Source organism: Bombyx mandarina, chromosome 08, assembly GCF_030267445.1.
Source record: "Bombyx mandarina strain Sakado chromosome 08, ASM3026744v2".
NCBI lineage: Eukaryota > Metazoa > Arthropoda > Insecta > Lepidoptera > Bombycidae > Bombyx > Bombyx mandarina.
The window spans coordinates 2,167,143-2,192,539 of NC_143215.1; the positions used below are offsets into that span (position 1 = coordinate 2,167,143).

Genomic DNA, 25,397 nt, shown 5'->3' on the forward strand with positions numbered 1-25,397 from the left:
AACACAGTTAAAGCAATAAATACATACGCAGTCCCCGTTCTGACTTACTCATTTGGCATTATTAAATGGACAACTACAGATTTAGACAAAGTTAATAGAGTAACACGAACTACATGCAATAAACACAACATTCACCACATACATTCAGCTACAGAAAGATTCAATCTTAAAAGGAAATTAGGTGGCAGGGGGCTCGTAGACGTAAAACACTTACACAATAGACAGGTACATAACATTCGCACATACATGTACAACAAATCTAATGATAGCCCTATACATAAAGCTCTTACATTAATATCCACATCTGGCACACCCTTGAAACTAAATGATAATAGTTATACTATAGATCCGCCAATAACAGATGAACAAAAAATAATTAGCTGGAAACAAAAAACACTACACGGAAAACATCCTAACCAACTCCAACAACAACATATAGACTCAGAGGCATCAAACGCGTGGTTATCCAAAGGCAATATATACAAAGAAACTGAAGGATTTATGTTGGCCATCCAAGATCAAGTCATTAAAACTAGAAACTATCAGAAGTATATTATTAAAGATCCATCAGTAGTCTCAGATAGATGCCGCCTATGCAACTCAAATCAAGAAACAATAGAACATATAACAGGGGGTTGTCCATTTTTAGCCAATAAACAGTACACAGAAAGACATAATAACGTTGCAAAACAAATCCACTCACAGTTAGCACTTAAATATAACCTATTAGATGAAACAGAACCATACTACAAATATAAACCTACAAGTGTACTCAACAATGAGTCAGTAAAACTGTACTGGGACCGAGACATCATTACGGACAAAACCACGACAAATAATAGACCGGATATTACACTAACACTAAAAGATAGAAAAATTACATACTTGATAGATATTACAATACCTAATTCTGAAAATGTAAGGAAAAAATACACTGAGAAAATACAAAAATATATACCACTAGCAGATGAAATACGACAAATGTGGCATCAACACACCGTTAAAATTATACCCGTAATAATTTCATCAACCGGACTCATTCCAAAATCATTACACACATCGCTCTCAGAACTTGATCTTAATAAATATTCATACATTGCTTTACAAAAATCTGTAATAATTGACACCTGTTCCATAGTGCGACGATTCCTTACATCCACTACTCAAACCCCTACAACACTACACAATGAACCAACTCACTTGGCGTAAGCCCGTGCTAGGTTCACACTTACCAGCATTAGCTGAGAAAAAAAATATATCCATAACCCATAATAATAATAATAATAATAATAAACGTTTATTCCAAACACAAATTAAGTCCAAAAAAAAAAAAAAAAATAAAAAAAAAAAAAAAGGTCTCACGGATCGTTTGGAACCTCTGGGTCTGCGGAGGGACTTCGGTTCCCTCTGTATTTTGTACCGTATGTTCCATGGGGAGTGCTCTGAGGAATTGTTCGAGATGATACCGGCATCTCGTTTTTACCATCGCACCTCCCGCCACCGGAGTAGAGTTCATCCATACTACCTGGAGCCACTGCGGTCATCCACAGTGCGTTTCCAGAGGTCTTTTTTGCCACGTACCATCCGGCTATGGAATGAGCTCCCCTCCACGGTGTTTCCCGAGCGCTATGACATGTCCTTCTTCAAACGAGGCTTGTGGAGAGTATTAAGCGGTAGGCAGCGGCTTGGCTCTGCCCCTGGCATTGCTGAAGTCCATGGGCGACGGTAACCACTCACCATCAGGTGGGCCGTATGCTCGTCTGCCTACAAGGGCAATAAAAAAAAAAAAAAAAAAAAAGATAACAAAAATAACGAGGCTCGGAAATGGTTACCGGCTCAGCAATGCCTAACAGTATCGAGACAATCGGTACTGCGGCGCTGATCTTCCGCCGGCACCTGCGGAGTGACGCGCACACCAGCATCAGACCGACCAATACACATTATTGTAAAATATATTAAAAAATAAAAAGAACATGAATAATAAAAAAATGAAAAAAAAACAGTTATGAAAAGGACAACAAAATGACATTATTAAATTAATTAAATAAAAATTGCAGTTGTAAAGCACAATTGATTATAGTACGGAGTAATTATATTTCATATTTTCGAATTTTTCTTGTATATTCAAAAGATATACTTTTAAATTTGTTTTAAAGGACCTTAGCTACTACGTACTAAGTGTTACCGGAGACATAGATTAAAGCCACCACCCATCTAGAGACTTGAAATTTTTACGTGTTTGATTTTATCACAGGATGTTATCACTGCATCCTAGAAGTCACTCTAGACCATATTTCATTTGAAAAATCGAAACGATTAATTGGATTAATTGAAACCTCTATTATTTAATTGTTGCTTACTTTTTGAAAGAAATCGAATTTTGTTATATTTAAGTGTCGGAGATCGATTCTTCACTTCAATTGATCGGTTTCAGATTGCCATACCTTGTACGATGCTTTTGCTTAATCATACCTTCAGGGCGTGAACTGAACTTTACTCGCTGTTATCACCTTTTTATAATTATGTTAGATCGGCCATAAGCCTCGTTTGAACGCCTTCATGATATCGAACAACTGTATTTCTTAAGTAACTCAATGTACTACACGATCTTAAGCGATATCAGGACCCGCGCACTCTAATGAGCTCGCCTTGAAAAGCTAATTTTCAATCATGATTATGTTTTTTTCAGTTTTCAGCGAAGACGAGCCAGACATCAACAGTGACTTGGAAATCACGGTATGTTTATTCTATTATTAACCCAAACCTCGCCACAAAGATCGGTCCTGTGTTGCTTGCGTCCAGCGGATCCCCACGAACCTCAATAGGTCGTCAGTCTATCTTGTGGGAGGCCTACCCTCGCTATTATTATTATTATTAGTATTAATTATTCATAGCGAATTAATGAATTCGAAGATATTTTAATTTTCCTATATTTAAATAAAGAATTCTAAACTAAACGTGAATCGATCACGACGTTATTCGTTAAAATAAATAGTAAAAATAAAAAGACGATTAGCCAAGTAAATAAATTTTTCGAAAAAAGCAGTTCCGTATATTTGAAAAATTAATTTTCGATCATAACAAATAACTTTTTTTGGAAATTGAGTTAAAAAAAATGTTTGAATTATTTTTATTAAATTCGGGTACAGTTATGTTTTTTTTTAAAAAGATTAAAACTTTACTATTTCAATTTTTAGGGCAAGATGTTCCAAACCGCTGAAACCGTTGAAGCTATCGTCGGTCAACTCATGGAGAAGCAACGAGCAGCTAGAGCAGCAGCTTTAGCGAGACAACTGGAATGCAGTTGCCCGGATTCCACCTGCCAGGATTCCAGAAACTGCACTCATCCGTTGCGACGCATCCAAGCTGCCAAAGCGCCCGCTTCAGATCACCATGTATCGTCGACAACCGGTCCTTCCCCACGTCCAATGAGCCAGCCTCCTCGTCAATATACCAGAGATCATAGACCTAGTCCACAGCAAGCATCACCTTTGCTGCTATCTCTTGGTCAAATCCAGGGCGGTGGAGGCCTGCTCATACTAAATGGCACCAGCAACACAACACAACAGCACTCATCACTGGTTTCTCCTCTGTCTGTAACGTCATTTGTTTGTGAAGATACCAGAGATAACAGATACAGACAACAATACAAGCCGACGTTTGTACTGAAGAGAGAAATACCGGACAGCCAGCCGACTTCTTGCATTCAAACTACAGAAGCATTTGAAGATAAGAAGCCGGAAATGAGTTTTGATAGGAAAATAAAAGTGGAACCAAGAACCAGGAACCAGATGGTGGCGAGCGCTCCGGCTACACCATCTCGATACCCTGATTTGGTGGAGAGGTTGGAGAGTAAAGTGTTGACAGAAAACTGTGATGATACCCTAGTGCTATTAGGAACTGACACTCATCTCGGGTCTAATGGGTTCTTTGACGAGACATTAGAATTATCTCACGAAGATATACAGAAAACTTTATCAGCTAACATGCCTACTTGTGAGCTAGATCGAAATGGAGTGCGATCTACAGACACAGCGAATGTTATGGTGTCAGGAATCGATACAATGGACTTTATCGAGAGCTGTGAAGCGGTTGCATCTCCAACCCAAGTTGTTGACGATAACGTGTTTGTCAACCTAGATGCTTTTGATATGTTAGGAGATTTTCCTGAATTGGAAGTTTTGGATCCAACATCGATATCTACTAATCCCGTGGTAAGAAATTATTTACTCACAATATTTTCTTTTTTATATGTATTTTCATATCTAAATATACAATGTAATGTTGTATTATAAGTGTAAGAAGCGCCCGGTACATACGTATATGGTACATACACATCAACAATTATTATATCAAGGCACTATTATGATAAATTAAATCATGATAAGTAATTTTTAGAGACCCTATTTCATTGTTGTTAAAAATATTTCTATCATTATTCGTCATTATAGTATGTATAAATACATTTAAACTTTTCAGATGTTTTAATATTAAAAATGAAGTATATTTATAAGTGACAATGTGCTGGATAAATCTTTTAAAAAATCACATATCATTTTCAGACATTATGCGGCAAATCACCTATTGCTGATGACGGCAGTGAGAAGATGCAGACAGAAACAAGCGAAGGAGCTCTTAATATTACAGACTATTCACCGGAATGGGCATATCCTGAAGGAGGAGCAAAAGTTCTTGTGGCAGGACCATGGACGGAATCCGCCGATCAGTACACAGTGCTGTTCGACAATTTTCCTGTACCATCGGTGTTGGTGCAGAATGGCTTGCTGAGATGTTACTGTCCAGGTGAGATTTGAAAACTTTTTAGTTAATGTTTATTTTTAACTAAATGACGACTCGTCAGTGTGTTTAGTACGAGTTGGAATGTTTGCCTACGTTTGCCACTAGGGGCGCTGTTCCAGCTACATTCAAATTTAAGTTAACTTTTACGATATCGAGAACGTTAAAAAACTCGCACTAAGCACACAATTTACATATAAAAGCAAACCTTTATGGACCAGAAGGAATGAGACAAAGTCATCTGTAAAACTAAATATTATAAATATGTGGCGATAAATACATAATGTAACTATAATAATAATATGTATACTTATTTCTATCGTTTCAGCTCACGAAGCTGGGCTAGCGGCGTTGCAAGTGGCTCGTGGAGGACGCGTTGTATCAGATGCTGTCGTTTTCGAGTACAAAGCGGGTCCGACGCCGGCACCATCTTCTCCCGCATCAGCACCGCTACCGTCACTCGACTTTAGAAGGTTCTCATTGCTGCAACGCTTACAGCGGCTGCACGGTCGCCTGCAAATAAAAAATGAGCCCATGGATGAGAATAATCAGGTAAATATTCACAGAAACCATGGTAACCGACATGTCTGGCCGTTCGCCGTTGGGTCTGGAAAGTTTTTGAGTGGCGACCGCGTACCGGCAGACGTAGCGTGGGTAGGCCTCTCACAAAGTGGACTGACGGACTATCGAGGTTCGCGGGGATCTGCTGGATGCAGGTAGCGCAGGATCGGTCTTTGTAGCGAGGCTTGGGGAGGCCTATGTCCAGCAGTGGGCGTCTGTGGGCTGATAAATAGATAGATTCACAAAAGAGAAACTTAGCTACGAGTTGCCTATCTTTGCCTGTGTCGTGGCACAATCGTGGACCGTGAAAAGTTACTGATGATATTTTAAGCCCGCATCGAATGCGGCAGATTTTGTAGTGTACCTAGTAAATAATGCGTACCAGATGGGACTTGTTTGTCTAATTAAATTGTTTTGGATTCGATGTGGCTACTTCTTCTTCGTCTTTGCATCATATATCTATGCGTATTTACAAACCGATACATGAAAATAAATTCAAGGCCAATAGAAGAAGGCAATTAATTAGTTCTGCGCTAAGACTTGAGTAACAAAACTGATAAAATTGAGATTGACTTCATAAATCTTATTAGCAATAAATAGTCTGCTCGGCTTTGACGCTGGTCTTCTCAAACTACTGATAATATTTCGCCTCCTTTTATCAGTCCTACCAGATTCCCTAGTTTTAAATCTTAACACTAAGTACTATCGTTAGGGCATATTATAAGTTATGCAACTATCATTGACAGGCCAATTAGCAACTCTGAATTCAATCTTATGTATCACTGTGTAACATCACTCTTGATTTGGTGGTGTCTTTATACTCAAAATCTGAAGATTTTCCTCCAGTTCGCGAAAACTAAAGTACTAAATTACACTCTTTACAATTTACAGCTTGAAGACGTCCAAATCTACTCAAACCCGAAATTTGAAGAGCGCTTAGTTACATTTTGTCAATCATTGAGCTCAAGGTCGTTTGGTAATCCCGAAGGGTTTACAACAGAGCCTGGCGAGGATGGTTCTACGATCCTACACTTAGCCGCAGCTTTAGGATATTCGAGGTTGACGACGGTCTTGCTCCGTTGGAGGCAGGATGACAGTAGCCTGGCGTTGGAGAAAGAAGTCAATTTGGGGGCGAGAGACAGCGATAACTGTACGCCTTTGGTGAGTATTAAATCACTCGACGCCCTGCCTTTGGAACATTGCTGCGGTAGCTATCATATAACGCAAGATTTTTGACAGATGCCTGAATCTCGTTTATAACATTTTCAAGATAGGCTTGCATATTTAAGTACATGTTCCTTTTACATGTTCATGTTGTTCTACCGAGCAATGTCACCCGCTCGATGGAAGATCGTTCTTTTCATCGTAAACTTCTAAAAGCTTAACGCAAGTTAACTTGGTCCCTTAATATTATTTGCTTATAACTAGCTCATGTTGGTAAATAGGCTCAATGCACCTCTGTTTTTATTAATTACCGGAATCTATAGATATGTTACCGGAAATGTATGAAATCAAGGAATTGTATACAAATCCTAGGAAATGTGTACAATTCCGATTCTATTTAGGAAATGTATAAAATATTGTTTGAAAAACTATTTAATGCATAGATATCCTAGGAAATGTATAAATTTCCTCGGAGTTGTATATAATTCCAATATCGTATTAGGAAATGTATAAAGTAAATGCTTTCTGTAATCAAACACGTTGTTAATAATATTTTTTTATTATAACACTTATTGAGACAATCGGGTAACAGTCATACCGTTAAATAATAATAATATATTCATATTATCTTACTAATTAAAACTTCTAAAATCAACTATCTATTAACTTTTAACGTATCACAAAATCAACTTATATTTATTCTTATAAAATAAAATTTTCATTTGGCAAGTAATCAGTCTGATAATTAAGTAATTATAAATGTCAAAGTATAAAAGTAAATCTTTATATTATAATACTTTGTCAGTCCATATAGCTATTTATTTTTGCAGGGTAAGCTCGAATGGCATTTGGAAGTACATAATACTTTATTTTTTAAACACAGACATCTTGATGTAGCACAGTTTTTCTTGCAAAGGCACTTCTTAAATCCCTGGCCGGTTCCAGTGGATTGCAAGTTGGCAACTGACCGTAGTGCAAGACTCGTCCCGCTGTCCCCGCGTACCCACCAATATCTTAAATGTTTTACATTTCCGATTGCTATTTAGAAAATGTATAGATTTCCTAGGAAATGTGTAATGTGTAAGTATAATATAATTTATTTCACACATTTCCGTGCGATTTTAGGAATTACATACATTTCCTAGGAATTGTATACAATGACGGATTACATACATTTCCGTTAACAGATATAACAATATCATTGTCATCACCCACTTTAAAATTAGAAGTTGCACTGACATATTTTGGTTTTTCAGATGCTTGCTAGTGCTGCAGGTCACACAGAAACGGCCGTAGTACTAGCACGATGGAGTGCTGGAACCCAAACAGAAGCTGGTGCCAGACAGGCTTCTACAGCAGCAAGGCGCGCTGGCCACATTAAGCTGGCCACTATGTTGGATAGGATACATCCACCGCCCAAAGACGGAGTGTTCGTAAGACCACATGGGTATGTTTGCATGGATATCGAATACTGTACGAAATGGAGACTCAAAACAAAATGATATGTTAATCACCAACTTGACTAGGCAAAATACGAAATCACAGTTTTGATGATAGCTGTAACGTAAATTAGATGCAAAAAAAAAACATTGCAAGTATACGCCTACATCTATTAGCGGCTATAGTTTTTTAGGATAAGTAGGTGAACTTGTTAGATTTATTAACTAACAAAATATGTGAACAGCTTTTTAAAAGTGACACTTAATACTAAGATATGTTGAAAGATGTCTGGAATTGTTCACTTGATTTATCATTAAACATGATTAAAGGATATTATCGTGATAGTCCGTGATAGCACATGCTTGTAGTCAAGAGATTATGTTAAAATCTCTGTTGCTGCTATTTCTATTTTCAATCTTCAGCGCCACGCAATGACTTCAAGATATAATCAGATCGACTGGTAGTATCAGTGGCGGAACGATACTATCGGTGGTCTAGTTCTCCTAGCAATTCTAAATTAATTAGATAGGAAAAAAGCTGAAGATAGCAGTACCGTGGATGAATGATGAGGAAGTTCTAGTAATACTTTAATAGGAGTCGCAGAGCCACGTATTCTGATAATAGCTTTACAAGCTACTATTGTTAAACCCTCTGTCCTAAAATTTAGAATCCCAATTTATTCTCCATTAGTAAAATAACTTATAACCTCCCGGCTTCTTCTTGTGTTCGTCCTCAACATACAGGTGGCATTCGCGTTGTAAATTGTTGAACTATATCAATAAAATTCATCCGAACGTGTTTTTTTTTTTTATTGCTTTGATGGGTGGACGAGCTCATGGCCCACTTAGTGTTAAATGGTTACCGGAGCCCATAGATATCTACAATGTAAATGTCACCACCCACCTTGATACATGAGTTGTAAGGTCTCACCTTTAACAGTAAAACGGCTGCCCCGCCCTTCAAACCGAAACGCATTGCTGCTTTACGCTTCAGAAATAGGCAGGGTGGCGGTATCTACCTGTGCGGACTCACAAGACGTCCTACCACCAGTATACATGTATCCATGGTGTATGTATGTATGTTAAGTTGCTACCCGCAAGCTTTCTCTGAGGAATGGCAAATGTTGAATTGATGAATGAGAAGATGCTGACAGAGTTACGGTAGAAAATGAAGCTAAGATTTGATGGAGATTAAATGGGGAAATAAAAGCGAAATAAACCTATGTCATTTCCTTTATTTATTTAAATATTTTTTTCAGATTATCCCAGAAAGGTCGCACGAGTAGCTTGGAGAGTAATCTAGTTAAAAGACCTTCAATAGATAGCGGCATAAATATGGCTGACGCATTTAGGTCTAATTCTGCTAGTGAAAAATTCGAAGGGGGCTCATCAACTAGGTGAGTTCTTTACTAATATCCGACAAATATATCAAAATAAAATATATCAAAATATGACTAAACTGATTCAAATTAATATGGAGATTTCAATAATTGGTTTTGAAGAGACTTGTTTCTACCCTCACTTCATAGAGTAGGATTTTTTTGTGATAACTTTAAAGGGACCTTAACACTTTGTATAATTATGTATATGTTTATTGTTTAATTTAAATATCTGTTAATGATTACGGATGTGCAGTTTATTTAACTAAAGACAGTGTTACAGATGGGAAAGAAGCACGTCATTGCCATTAGATTCAGATAATTCTGAGGATAGTCTTGGTGACGCCAAGATCGGTAGGAGAATGGACTTAGCCCTCTGTAAGTATCAAACACATCGTCCATATATCATTTCATAGAGTATTCGTTTTTCATTTGCTGACGATTATTTATTTATATCGGCACGGCGGCTGATAATAATGGACGAATGATATGTCGGGTTTAAGGTTCAGCTGCGTTCTCAAATTTAGACGACGTCGTCTACGGTCTTTCAGTCGGACGAGTTGAGTTCCTTTTGAGCCCGCAAGACATCTCAATGTAGTATAGACTACCGATAATTGAGAAGCTGATTTTTGTTGCTTGAAATTAGTTGAAACGTTTAGTCTGTAATGAGAGGCACATAATATTATGTTGACGATCGAGGTAAGATGTTGTCGGGTAACAGTTGAAGAGCAAAGTCGATGGTTGTCTAGAATGAAAAGGAACTCAAGTCGTGGGTCGGATGGTAAGTTGCGGGTGGTTCCCAGGCGAGACGGCCCCGCGGCGAGCGCAGAGCCCGCTCATAGACGTGGAGACGCTCTCCGACGCCGAGCCGACCAACGCCCCGCGCCCAGGTCAGTGCGCCACGCTCGCGGAGGGTACACAACACTTCATCAAGCTTCCACTCCCCAACATCTAAATTGGATACCTTTAAAAACAATATTTGGACAAATTCAGATCTAAGTTTCTAAGAAACAAAAGGGATTTATTGTAAAATACAACTAAGTCTGACATATATTTGAATTTAAGTTAATTGGGATTCCTTTTAAATAAATGAAGGGCTTAAGAAATGAAAAGTGTTCTGTACCATCACGTGCCGTTGCGTCTACCCCTCCGCTCCACCTTCGATGTTGTGAATGTAGTAGTTGCATCGCCGCTCTGGCAGCTCGTACCTATTCTTCTACCAATGAATATCTATATACTACCCACTCTGTCGCTACCTTCGAACGAAGAGTACGTTGTTAGACCACCTATTTAGATTTCTTCTGTGTTTCGATGTCCTTGTATTGAGCGGAGATTCCCGATTGTTGATATTTTATAGATTCCTATCAAAACTAAATCGATTTAGACTGGGCATGTGATATAACATGCCTGTACCATTAGGCCCTGGAATTTATTAACCAGATTTTTGCCAAAGATGTCACTAAAAGTCTGCCTCAGGAATGTCAGGTTTAAAATCGGTTTGGTTTTCTCGATGTTGTCTTTCGATGTGGCTTTCGATGGTTTGTCCTGGTCTATCCACTATCACTATATTATCACATCCAAGATCGGTTTCACTATAAAATTATATCTACAAAGTCCCACACATTTCAGACTTCGTACTGAGAATACTGAATCAACAGAATTGATAATATACTCTCAACAGTTTATTACTGCATGTTGGCTAAAACGCTTGCATGATTGGTTAAGAAATTCAATCGCTTTTTATGTGTAGTTTTGCTCATTGATAACAAAACGGTAAGTGCTTTCTTTGGCTTCAAGATGTTTTGGGCACAGAGACATTCGCACTTTTTTTGTTTTTTTTTCACGATCCTCAAGACATTCAATATCATCAATTTTACTGAGTGCGAAACATGAAACCTAAGTCCGAAGATATTAAAAAAAGAACTGTTACTATTTCGAAATAATCCAACTGTAATAGTGGTAATTCAATGATTATAATAATGGTAAGAAATACAAAAGAATACGTTTCTTTCAATTATTTTTGATGTGCGCTATAAGTGTTTAGAACTAGGTTAAAGTAAAAGAATGTACCGATGTATTCATTAGTGAGTCTAAATGTTGTCGTAGCGGAGTCGATGTGTTGGAGTAATATTGCGATGTAAGGTTTCATTGGATTAAACATTTTCAGGGGAGCAGGACGACAGAGTGTTCACGCTTGCCGAACAAATCATAGCTGCTATGCCAGACAGAATCAAAGTAAGTTACAGAAATCAATAAATTTTCAACACGTTTTTTTCCAGCTTTTCAACACATAATGTGTAACTTTGGTTAATTATTTAGGTGAAAAAGTACTTATTCACGGTCAAACTGTTTTATTATCCTACACTTAATTAACAACATATTGATCTTGGGATTGGCTGACCAATAAAGCGATATAAACTAAACAAAATGAACGCTTACCAAATTAACATCTAAATGTCTATAGATCTAACATCTAAATGTCTATAGATATAGCTTTGTAATTTATAATTCAAGGGCTATTTGGCTTAAAGAGATTCTTGGAACGTTACAAGACCGCCATTTAAATTTAAAATTTTTGAAAAAATATCATAACAATAAATCTTCATCAGCTATAACTGAAGTTCAATTAAAAACATCGAATTGTTGATACTGATACCAAATAAAACGGACCTTTAATTATAAAGGTAAAAGTCGCATATAAAGCGAAATGTCACTTAAACCAACCCTCGTTATGTATGATTTTCAACAGAACGAAACCTCATCCCTCCTATCGGGGTGCGGCTTGGAGACTGGTAGCGGTGAAGATACGCTTATGGTTCCCTTACTTGATGACGCTACCACTTTTAGCACCGAATTTAGTTTCGAATTCTGCGATAATACATACAGGTACCAATAACTCTTTCACGATTATTCAATCAGCTATTAGCAGTTTAGTTCATACGATTACCTACATTTTAAATTATCTTAGGAATTAAGATTTTTATTGATTTTGTGAACAACTTGATTATTTAATAGAAATATTATGTAATAATATTATCCATTTAGCTTGTCGAACATGAAGTCGTCGTGGCCTAAAGGATAAGACGTCCGGTGCATTCGTATGTAGCGATGCAACGGTGTTCGAATCCCGCAGGCGGGTACCAATTTTTCTAATGAAATACGTACTTAATAATTGTTCACGATTGACTTCCACGGTGAAGGAATAACATCGTGTAATAAAAATCGAACCTGCAAAATTTTAATTTGCGTAATCACTGGTGGTAGGACCTCTTGTGAGTCCGCACGGGTAGGTACCACCACCACACCTATTTCTGCCGTGAAACAGTAATGCGTTTCGGTTTGAAGGGTGAGGCAGCTGTTGTAGCTATACTGAGACCTTAGAGCTCAATCACAAAAGGTGGTTGGCGGTATTTACGTTGTAGATGTCTATGGGCTCCTGGTGGGCTGTGAGCTCGTCCACCGATCCAAGCAATAAAAAATAATAATTAAGTTTTCTCTTATTTCTAAAACAGATTTTATTTTTGTATGTACTAACGCGATGTTCGTGTTGTTTATGGCTTCTTTAAAAATACTAGTCCTCTCCCATATAGGTACTGTGGAGGTTCAACCCCGTCGTCGGGGTCAGTGTCCCCGGGGTCCACGTTGTCTCCGCCGCCCCCCTCTCCGCACGCCGCACCCCCTCACTCGTCGGCGACGCTACAGGAATTCCTCAACACTACCACTCACTTCTCTAATTTGACACTGAACGGTAAGAGTATTAGTTGAAGCTGTTTCATGTTAAACGTATATCCTAGTCATAATGTAGCCTTTAGCTGTGCGCCTGTACAGCAAAATCCCACAAGATGTTCAGAACCTACATATACATAGGTTTAAGAAAACTATTAAAGAACGTCTGTGCAATAAAGCTGACTATAAAGTCAAAATGATTATCTAGAAGATTGCACAAAGTGGGAATGAGTTGCTCGCTCCGGGCATTACAATATTGCAATAATTGTTACGTTATAATACTCATTGTAAAAATGAATATTAAAAACAAATCTAATATAAAAAAAATATCTAATATTTAAAAAAAAAAGACATGCCCGCTGAGTTTCTTGCCAGTTCTTCTCAGGACGGAGGCTAGTTTTTGTGAATTGGCGGTAGTTCTTTTTGACGTTCAACAAGTATGTACTTTCATTTATGTTGAATATGATTAATGTAGTTCCACTTCTAGAGGAGCTGGGCATTTATGCTGTCAAAGTCTCGAAACTGAGCTTGCTTACTTGATTGAAAGGCACGCCTTTTAACAGACACCGAGAAAGCGAAAGCGAAACATCAAAAATGAATAAAACTTTTGAAGTTCGATAGAAAAAAGAAAAAAAATTCAATTAACGACTATTGCGCAGTTCGATTTTTTTTTAATTGCCGTATGGGTAGACGGGCATACGGCCCACCTGATGGTGAGTGGTTACCATCGCTCATGCACGTCAGCAATGCCAGGGGCAGACCCAAACCGCTGCCTACCGAAATATATACCGATTATTATAGGTATTAGGTATCAACTTTAGCGGGCATATCTTTAACGTTTTTAATAAGTAATAGTATTTATAAATAACCAATTGAAATTGTTTAGCTCTGAATTTAGCATTCATTTTTGGATTTTTTTTATAAATTTCTCAATTGCTATCTCTGAAAAATAAATAGAGATAGAAATAAATAGAAATTATAAAAGGGTTAAAAATCTCGAAAAAAATCTATCTCATTATATGACTTACACAACGCACAGTAAATGCGAATGGGTGAAATAATTCGAGATTAACATGTATAAATTACTATAGAAAGTTTATTAGGTACTGTCTAGTTTGACCTATATTCTCAATATGTATTATCGTAACGCTTGAAATGTAATGTAATTTTTCGAATTTAAATTAAGTAATTTAAATTTTATATAGCACTAAAATATCTATGGGTCCTGTGAACAATTTCTGCGTAGATACGGAACGCATCGATTTACGATTAGTTGACGGTAGACAGCATTCATATTCCGAATTCGCTACCTACAAAATTTCCGTTACCACGTCTTTTCAATTTTGGAATCGACGCAGCAACAATGGACACTAAAAATCGAGTAATTAATTAATTTCAAATTCATTTTGTTCATTAAACGTCTCGATAAAACTAAAATATTCGAATCTATTAGTGATTGTTTTAAAGACAAGCTAGGCAACGTTCTGATTTCAACTATGAACATTTTTAATGGTGAATTGTTAATGTTTAGATCGGGAAGCAGTGTGAGTTGTACACAGCGGCCGTCACGATACAAGTGATTGTTTTAAAGACACGCTAGGCAACGTTCTGATTTTAACTACAAAAGATTTTAATGGTGAATTGTTAATGCTTAGATCGGGAGCAGCGCGAGTTATACACAGCAGCGATCACGATACAGAAGGCGTATCGTCAGTACCGAGGCAGACAGTTGCAACGGAGGGCAGCAGCGGCGGCTATCACTATACAAAACTGCTTCAGAAGATACAAGCAGGTACAGTCTAGGAACGAACCGCTATATCGGAATCAAACAAAGTTCTCGATTATTCTCGAATTGAACATCTGACATTGTCGTTTCTTATAAAAATGAATTGCTGTTCGTTAGTCTCGCTAAACTCGAGAGCGGCTGGGCCGATTTGGCTAATTTTAGTCTTGAATTATTTGTGAAAGTCCAGAGAATGTTTAAAAGATAGATGAAATATGAAAATGCTCAGAATTAAATAAAAATAACAAGTTTGTTTTCCCTTTGATGTGCCCCCGTCGGACGGATTTCTTTTGTTTGTTTTAAGTTTATTTTATATAAAAGTTTAGGTCTTTTATTTATCGATTGAGGCGCTACGAAGTCTGCCGGGTCAGCTAGTATTATAAAGATATGCTATCGTTTCTTTGGGTAAGGCATTCTCAAATGCTTCATCTAAATTATTATGGACGAGGAATAGAAGTTCGTATAAAGCTAATTTTCTGATATGACCTACAGGATCTATTGTCGAAAACATTGATGAAAAATCAGATAATACCGATAAAAAAATTGAGAATTAGGTATTTATCTGAAGGTCTTTTAAAAATAAGGTACATAGTTTGAAGTGATAGCCTCCAAAGTCGTATTATCATCGTAAAATGTGTAATTTTCTCATGTGTTCAGTATTAATAATTATGTCCGCTTATAAGAGATAATTCAGATAATGTAGAATTTCTCGAAAAAATAAAACATTTTTCTTCAATTTGTCAAACTACCGTCACTAGCGGATTCAAATCGGCTCTATAGATGTTTCGCTCGGAAAAAAAAATACCGCGCATTAAATTTTTTTTTTTTTTGAAACAATTTTTCTGATTATTTGTCACTAGCTGACAATAAGTCGCCTAATTCGAATTCCTGGTGATGCCAGTGCGTATTCTTATGCGTAATGAATGAAGTTCGCCTTCATATATTCTTAATCAAATAGACAAATGGAATGACGTCATGGGTACTCCTAGATCGATTCATCTCAATTTTTTATCGTCTTAGAGATTATGTATGAAGTTCAAATGCGCATAGTGTATACTTAATGATTTTTTCTTGCCAAGGTTCCGTATAACGTGTGCAAATTTAAATAAACGCACCACAGAGGTTGGTTTGAAAATATTATACTTCCAAAAGCGGGTTTAGTTAATTTTGTTCTTTGTAAAAAAATACAAATTAAAATTTATAATTTCCATTTTCATTATTATGAACGAGCGTTCAAGCTAAACCTATTTATAGTTTTCTTGATGTATTGACATATTTGAAAATATTTACGGCACTGATATCAGTAAACTCACCATCATGTGGGCTGTATGCTTGCCTGCCTACAAGAGCAATAAAAAAAAGAACATTCTAAAACACAGCTGAACTGCTGATAAGCGATTCGCGGCACCTACTAACACGAAAATTAAGTCGAAACATGTTTTTTTTTATTGCTTAGATGGGTGGATGTGCTCACAGTCCACCTTGTATTAAGTGGTTACTGGAGTCCATAGATCTCTACAACGTAAACGCGCCACCCACCTTGAGATATAAGTTCTAAGGTCTCGGCTGCCCCACCCTTCAAACCGAAACGCATTACTGCTTCACGGCAGAAATAGGCAGGGCGGTGGTACCTACCCGTGCGGACTCACAAGAGGTCCTACCACCAGTAAACTCACAAGAGGTCCTACCACCAGTAAACTCACAAGAGTTCCTACCACCAGTAAGCTCACAAGAGGTCCTACCACCAGTAAGAAGCGTATTTTGTTAGTTTTTTTAAACTATTTTTATTTCTTGATTAGTTCGCCTACTTGAAGCAAATGCACGCTGCGGCTACCGTCATTCAACGAGGTTACCGCTCTATGAGAGCCAGGAGAATCTCTACCCCCACCGTCAAGTAAGTTGATAGATTAATAGACCTTACCATCGAAGCTTAGCAGTAATAATAAATAGATATTGACTCGTTTCGGCTTGAAGTGCTAGAGCGATTCGAACGATCAAGTGGTATTTGCATTGTATATGAGCTTAGCACGAGGTGAGCTTTAAGCTCATTTACGTATCTATACTAATATATAAATCTATAGTGGTTTTTAGTTTTTTTTTTTGCTTAGATGGGTGGACGAGCTCACAGCCCACCTGGTGTTAAGTGATTACTGGAGCCCATAGACATCCACAACGTAAATGCGCCATTGAGATATAAGTTCTAAGGTCTCACGTATAGTTACAACGGCTGCCCCACCCTTCAAACCGAAACGCATCATAGCTTCACGGCAGAAATTGGCAGGGCGGTGGTACCTACACGTGCGGACTCACAAGAGGTCCTACCACCAGTAAAACTACCGTTATAACTACTGAACCATGAATCCGATTGACTTGAAACTTGGTATCCATGTAGAAAATACATGTACTTAATGGATAGGCTAATATTTATGTGAGTGTTTGACTCCCTAATAATAATGACAATAAATAATAATGTTAATTTTAAATGCTCAGCGAAGCGGGCGAATACGGCTAGTAAGCTAATAAATGAATTGCATAGATTAATGATTGCTGGAAATACGAAACTTTATCGTTTTCTCTAATTTTAGAAAATCGCTTGGTCATTGTTGTTATAGTCATTATTATTTATCACGTGTACGAGAATACAAGTGAATATAGAGGGATAAGATTTTTTTTAGTCTTCCCCATAAATGATTTCTGTTATTGAAAATAGTTTCATGTACAAAACTGAAAAAAATGTATAGCCATTATTGCTATGTACCTTTCACAGTGTTTTCTGCATTATGACGACTTTATTTGAACTAGGTTTGAAGTCGTCGTGGCCTAAAGGATAAGACATCCGCTGCATTCGTATAGGCGATGCAACGGTGTTCGAATCCCGCAGGCGGGTACCAATTTTTCTAATGAAATACGTATTCAACAAATGTTCACGATTGACTTCTACGATGAAGGAATAACATCGTGTAATAAAAATGAAACCCGCAAAATTTTGCGTAATTACTGGTGGACCTCTTGGGAGTCCGCACGGGTAGGTATCACCACTCCGCCTATTTCTGCCGTGAAGCCGTTATGCGTTTCGGTTTGAAGGGTGGGGCAGCCGTTGTAACTAAACTGAGAATTTAGAAATTATATCTCAAGGTGGGTAGCGCATTTACGTTGTAGATGTGTATAATCACTTAACACCAGGTGGGCTGTGAGCTCGTCCATCCATCTCAGCAATAAATAAAAAAATACAAATTGTTTACCTTGTCGTGAAATGAAAGTGCCAAACCAGGGATCCTTTTGCACTAATGATACGTCCCAGAATTTCATTTATACATTGTACCTAAACATTAGTAATTTTTTTATTGCATAGATGGGCGGACGAGCTCACAGTCCACAGTGTTAAGTGGTTACTGGAGCCCATAGACATCTACAACGTTAATGCGCCACTCACCTTGAGATATAAGTTCTAAGGTCTCAAGTATAGTTACAACGGCTGCCCCACCCTTCAAACCGAAACGCATTACTGCTTCACGGCAGAAATAGGCGGGGCGGTGGTACCTACCCGCGCGGACTCTCAAGAGGTCCTACCACCAGTAAAAGTCTAGATGAGGTAGAATGATATAACAGTTACAAGCAAACTGTACTGCCCCCTATTACTGATTTGATGGCAGTTAACGCAGTTAATCTCGTTTTTACCATCGCACCGCCCGCCGCCGGAGTAGAGTTCATCCATACTACCTGGAGCCACTGCGTTCATCCACAGTGCGTTTCCAGAGATTTTTTTTCCCATTTACCATTCGGCTTTGGAATGAACTCCCTTCCATGGTGCTTCCCGAGCGCTATGACATATCCTTCTTCAAACGATGCTTGTCGAGAGCACTTAACAGTAGGCAGTAGGTGGGTACCCGCGCAGACTCACAAGAGGTCCTACCACCAGTAAAAAAAGTGTACGCATTTTATAATACATGTGTTCATATTCATTTAAATTTAAAAAATTGTAATCAATATAGTAAAATTGTGTACAGGAGAACGTATTCGCAACGACGTCAAAATCAAGCAGCTCGAAAGATACAGCAATTCATGAGGCAATCCAAGATAAAGTGAGTATATTGAATTATTGAATTCAAATCTATATATTAATACGTGAAGCAAAAACTTTGTATCCCTTTTTACGAAAATTGCGCGGACGGAGGAGTATGAAATTTTCCACACTTATAGAGAATACAGAGAAGAAGTGCACAATCCTAATATATTTTTTAAATAATGCATAAAAGATACAGTAAATCAATAAAGAAAACATTACACACACTACATACCATGTATTTGACGCACACACGCATGCATACTATTTATTGTCAAACTTTTCTTCTTGACGTTGTTGTCAAATTGAGAATAGATTCAATATTGTTTGTCTTTGTTAATATTTTTTATAGTGTAGTCTTGGCGAAATTTGTGATTATAGAAGTATAAAATACAATCATAATAGTGTACAAACTTACAATTCCAATTAATTATAGTCGAATTTCGACTACTGCGGGACCTCTAGTATGTTTTTAATACGCATGCAACTTGTGTTGGTCTGACATATAGTGAACTCGCACGGCATGATACTATTCTGTGGGTTTCTGTCGCGAAGCAAGTTCCGATTACAGGAGTGGAAAAGTTACTATAACATAGCAAAATTAAACAGTCGATCGGCGTTTTTTTTTATTGCTTAGATGGGCGGACGAGCTCACAGCCCACCTGGGGTTAAGTGGTTACATGAGCCCATAGACATTTACAACGCAAATACGCCACCCACCTTGAGATATAAGTTCTAAGGTCTCAGTATATTTACAACGGTTGCTCCACCCTTCAAACCGAAACGCATTACTGCTTCACGGCAGAAATAGGCGGGGTGGTGGTACCTACCCGTGCGGACTCACGTGAGGTCCTAACACCAATAAACCTACCACCAGGGGCCCTAAAAAAACATTGGAACCGAGCCACGACAAGTGAATAATAATAATCACTTACGTGCGGGCGAGACAAGCGGCAGTGACAAAGTGACTACATTTGGGTAACATTACCGCCAGGTCGAAAAAAATTACAGAGGATGCTTTAGTAAAATTATTGAGTTGATGCATAATAATAACAGGTCTTTCGTGACATTTCAACACAACACAATTTGAGATTTATGTATCTATACTAATATTATAAAGAGGAAAGATTTGTTTGTTTGTTTGTTTCGAATAGGCTCCGAAACTACTGGACCGATTTGAAAAATTATTTTTCCATTAGAAGCCGACATTGTCCCTGATGAACATAGGCTACTTTTTAAAAAAAAAAGTATTTTATTTTTTTGGTTTCATGTGTGTTTTAATGTTTCCGAAGCGAAGCGAGGGCGGGTCGCTAGTATTTAGATAAGGTTCTTTTTTGTGGTGTTAAAAATGCTCGTATAATAACGTTATGAAAATGAGAGTTCCCAATATCGTCGGTTTACTTATATTATCTTCTAATTTATAATTTACGTAACCGCTTAAATAAAGCTCATGAATAAAATATATCACGAAAATGTAACAAGTTTTCCTGTTAATTTATTGTGTAATTTAATTAGAATTAGTTTCAATAAAGATCCAACTCAACTATCCGATTTTATTTGAAAAATATTGGTGCGTTTAGAAAAAATATCAGTTTAATGCACTTAGATAACGTAGCTATTGCCAAATCTTTTTTTATTCGATACTTTCTACTTTTTTCGGATTGTCAACTAAATCTTTGATTGTATTCTCCATTTATTATTGATAATTGCATGTATAATGCGGATGAAAGTTTTGAAGATTTTTTTTTTAATTGCTTAGTTGGGTGGACGAGCTCGCAGCCCCATCTGGTGTTAAGTGGTCACTGGAGCCCATAGACATCTACAACGTAAATGTGCCACCCATCTTGAAATATAAGTTCTAAAGTCTCAGTATAGTTACAACGGCTACCCCCACCCTTCTAACCGAAACGCATTGCTGCTTCACGGCAAAAATAGGCGGGGTGGTGGTACCTACCCGTGCGGGCTCACAAGACGTCCTACCACCAGTAAAAATAGTAATAAGTAATTAAATACAAATACAACTAATTATACAGAAGAAAATTAAATAGTCATTAAATACAAATGTATTGGATATTGTATATTAAGAGTCGAAATTTTTGGTGTATTGTTTGTCGTATAGTTCCCGTATTCCAATGCTTTTAAGTATCCCCTTTTTCTAATACTTATTTTTGATGGAAGTTAATAAGTTGTAATTTCGATTTTAATCTTAATTCATCGGAACAACAAAACTTGAAAAATTAACTCGTCCACTGTAAAAGTACATAATAATATATATGAGTATAATTGAGACCAAAAATTATGTAGTTGTCAGAATTTCTGCGTCGTTCTGTTGATGTCAATTGTGTTCATCATAATTTTAATAATATTATAATAAAAACAACAGCACCTGATGTAAGCTGATTTTTGTACATAATAGAACCAGCCTGAATTTTCATGATTTAACTACCTATATTTTATCTTTTATCTCTATATATAAAAATGAATTGCCGTTCGTTAGTCTCGCTAAAACTCGAGAAGGGCTGGACCGATTTGGCCAATTTTGGTCTTGAATTATTAAATTTGTGGAAGTCCAAAGAAGGTTTAAAAGGTAGATAAATATGAAAATGCTCGGAATTAGATAAAAACAACAATTTTGTTTTCCCTTTGATGTGTCCCCCGTCGGACGGATTCCTTTTGTTTGTTTTAAGTTTATTTTATACAAAAGTTTAGGTCTCTTATTTGATCTCTTTTCTTTGACCTCTCGATTGAGGCACTACGAAGTCTGCCGGGTCAGCTAGTCATAGATTAAAATTCAATTTGAAAGAGGGGAAATGTATCAAATTTATTTGTTCGTGTTTTGTAGTCTTCATAAATAGAATGGTTATTGTATTGGAGAAGATTGTTTCTTAAATATTTATTTGTAGACCGGACCAAATAGTCGTGTAAAAGGAAATATTATCGATGAGTAAAATAACTGTTCCTTCTTCTGATTTATTATAAATAAAATTAAATGCAAGCCTTTGTCTTTAGTTATATATTTTTTTCGTTAGCTATGTATGTATATTTTGGTTTTATTGTTAATCAGGCATTGAATTAAAACAAAAATAAATTCATTTTGGGTTATTTAGCATTGTGAGAACTTAAATATTCAAGAATAAATAATCTAATAAATAATTAACATCTAGCAATTTCTTTAGAGTAAATTTAAAATTGCTTCTGAATTCTTATGACCGTAATTGTTTACAAAATATGTACTTTTTCAAATCAGGTTTACTTATTATGTATGATTTGAAATTAAATGATGATATACTTCAGTTCTGGTCCTTTGTTTTTCAATTATTATAGTTTTCGAAATAAAGCTATATGACTTCCAAGAATTTTATAGCAAAAAAAAAATATTTTTTCATATCCACAAGTTTTGATATTTAGGAAATAGAATAAAGACGAAACAATGTAGGATATTCTCAGGCCCAAATATTTTGATTAACTTTCATTAGTCTAGACGATAAGCACATGAAAGGGAAATGGGTTAAAAAAAAGCGACAAACTCTCTTCTTTTATTTAAATAAAGCTTATCGCTGTGACAAATTATTCGCAGGACGTTGAACCCAATGTTTAGTGCGAAAAAAATAATTTGAATAAATATAATACAATACATAAAAATAATCCCCATAGACATCTATAACGTAAATGCCGTCACCCACCATGACACATAAGTTCTAAGGTCTCACTTTTAACAGTAGAACGGCCGCCCTGCCCTTCAAACCGAAACGCATTACTGCTTCACGGCAGAAATAGGCAGGGCGGTGGTACCTACCCGTGCGGACTCAGAACACGTCCTACCACCATTAATTCTTTTCTTCATGCTACGTGGCCATCCCACTTGAATTTCAATCTTTGAGCACATTTGACCGCGTTTGTATATTATGACACATATTCATATTCAGTACAGTTGAGTGAACCACATAATAGCGTCCTTGAATATCGTGACCTCGCGATGAAGCTTACTCAACGAAATCAAGATCCATCTTGATTTTTCCTTTCCACCTTTATTACATGTCCATCGAAAGGACACAGTACTAAATTGCTCACGATACTGGAAAATTAGGTATAGATGGATAAAGAAACTCTCATTTATAAATGTCTGTTATAGTTGATTTGATATTAGGTCGAGATAAGTTTGAAATGTCTAAAAGTAGCTGTTGCCTGTAATGATGGCGATTTAGGAGATTTTTTGTTTTCATTAATAGTTAATAAAGTTAAATCAGGATTATTTATGGTTTAGTTTATCACTAGTCATGTAGTTTGAAAAATAGCGAGTCCTGGTAATACCTACATATGTCTTATTTTGTTTTTTGCATCAACAATTTGCTGCCAATAGCTGTGATATAGTATATATAGAAATAGTATAATGAGGATAGCTATAATTGTCAACAATTTTACAATTATTTTTTATTGCCCTTGTAGACAGACGAGCATACGGCCCATCTGATGGTGAGTGGTTACCGTCGCCCAGGGACTTCAGCAATGCCAGGGGCAGAGCCAAGCCGCTGCCTACCGCGATTGGCTTATTTACTTAGTAATATTAAATCAAAAATAAACGTGAGATTTAGTCAGAGTTATGAAATTCGTATTTTTTTTACCTTTATAACATTATTTGGACCCAGTATGTCATTTGATTCAAAGTTAATCCATTCAGAGTGAGAAGTGAGAGTTACGTAATTATTCATAAAAATATAACAGTGGAGAAGTTTTCGCGTTCATCCTGCCCCGATATTGGGAACGAATTAAATTAAAAAGGGTGAAACTCAAATTTATGCGACCGCTTTTTCCCAATTTATTCTGTTTGTGTGTAAAAGGAACTCCCCAAATTGTTCAGAGAAACTCATATGCCGACTCCATTATGTAGCAGCCAAAGCCCTTTTCAATGGCGCAGGGGATATAAGGATATGATTTATATCTTTTGTCGGAAGAAATGTATAAAAATATCAAATAATGTTTGATACGGTGCGTGCACTACATCTTTACCCATCTTCTGTCGGTAGGCTTATCCGTATTCGATTTTATTTATTTGCATTTGATTTGTGGCTATATGTCAATATCTCTATTCGTATAACTAGTCTGGCCATAAATACTGTTACATAAAAACTTTTTCAGCTTTTTATTTTGAATTTGGAACACGTATGTTATTTTAAAAACTTCTTTCGATTTTGCGCCATGGGGCCGTAAAACTGTATGGATAGATTAGTCTACACTGAGAATTAATACCGCTTAGCTTTCTCCCGAATATGAGGCTTGAGAATCATAAAGTGTTAACCATGTCACTTCAGTATAGCTGTGGTTTGCTTGCTATCTTTGTTATCTTGAACAACAATTCTACTTCAAGTTTTCTAAGTCTAATTTCTTAACTAACAGATTCTCATCACATTCAACCCATTACGCCCAGTTTATTTAAGCCTTTACATAAATACAATAAGCGTTTACAAAGATATCAGGTTTTTATGGTCTCTGTTTTAAATAACTAGATGATTTATTTCTAGTTTGTTATTTTTAGTCTTCATATTAGTTTTCTTATCCAACGTTAGTTTATCGTAATTCGTTATTCAATCAACACAAAGTGGTACTCATTTCAGATCACTTTTCAAGTTGTCATCCAAATAATATGTAAAAAAAACCCTCCGAATAAAAATAAAACCGTCGCTATCATCATTCGCTAGCCGTCGGATCCCGATCAAATATCAAACTTCTTAATATCCATTGATACGCCGTTATTATAATGAACGACCGAACAAGCCGAACTTTCGGCGATTCGGTGGCTTCTAACTTTACCAAATTTTAATAAGAAAGCCGGAAATTTTCTTTCACTTGGCTTCATTTAGTTATATCAAAATTTTTTTTATTGCTTTTATGGGTGGACGAGCTCACAGCCCACCTGGTGTTAAGTGGTTACTGGAGCCCATAGACATCTAAAACGTAAATGCGCCACCCATCTTGAGATATCAGTTCTAAGATCTCAGTATAGTTACAACGGCTGCCTCACCCTTCAAACCGAAACGCATTACTGCTTCACGGCAGAAATAGGCATGGCAGTGGTACTTACCCGCGCGGACTCACAAGAGGTCTTACCACCAGTAAAGTACGTACTATTTTCTTTGAGCGATGGAATGCTACTTTGTTACAATATTCATATTAATTTACAATATTCATAGTGTAATTAATTTATTCTCAATTCTTATTCCACTTTATTCTCATAGTGTAGACCACTTTTATTTTAATTTCTATTGACAATTTTATCTCATTCGCCATCTTATCATATCTACTGAAATATGTATTATAAATTTGGGATGAAAACATCATGTGGTTTGGGTGGTTGAGTGTGACAGCCATTACATAATTGAGTTCGACCTCATACGAAGAGACGGTATAATATTATGTATTATAGTCATATTATTATGTAACCATACAACACCAGGAGATATGTGACGTCATACATTTCGATGTAACCT

The 25,397-nt window shown here is 36.8% G+C and overlaps 1 protein-coding gene across 7 annotated transcripts in view; it reads left to right on the plus strand.

The window, feature by feature from the left end:
* Window positions 1–25,397, plus strand: part of Camta (Calmodulin-binding transcription activator) — a 193,649-nt gene that overhangs the window by 160,587 nt on the left and 7,665 nt on the right. For 3 of the 7 annotated variants that reach the window (XM_089729407.1, XM_089729408.1, XM_089729404.1), the window contains 15 exons: window positions 2,690–2,736; window positions 3,198–4,214; window positions 4,563–4,803; window positions 5,126–5,349; window positions 6,250–6,519; window positions 7,779–7,969; window positions 9,221–9,358; window positions 9,624–9,718; window positions 10,144–10,230; window positions 11,508–11,575; window positions 12,090–12,226; window positions 12,916–13,088; window positions 14,722–14,858; window positions 16,649–16,743; window positions 18,857–18,931. In XM_089729407.1, the coding sequence (XP_089585533.1) occupies window positions 2,690–2,736; window positions 3,198–4,214; window positions 4,563–4,803; window positions 5,126–5,349; window positions 6,250–6,519; window positions 7,779–7,969; window positions 9,221–9,358; window positions 9,624–9,718; window positions 10,144–10,230; window positions 11,508–11,575; window positions 12,090–12,226; window positions 12,916–13,088; window positions 14,722–14,858; window positions 16,649–16,743; window positions 18,857–18,931 (2,995 nt within the window). The remainder of the gene's footprint in view (window positions 1–2,689; window positions 2,737–3,197; window positions 4,215–4,562; window positions 4,804–5,125; window positions 5,350–6,249; window positions 6,520–7,778; window positions 7,970–9,220; window positions 9,359–9,623; window positions 9,719–10,143; window positions 10,231–11,507; window positions 11,576–12,089; window positions 12,227–12,915; window positions 13,089–14,721; window positions 14,859–16,648; window positions 16,744–18,856; window positions 18,932–25,397) is intronic. The other 4 variants (XM_089729409.1, XM_089729410.1, XM_089729405.1 and 1 more) reach the window with 3 other exon arrangements.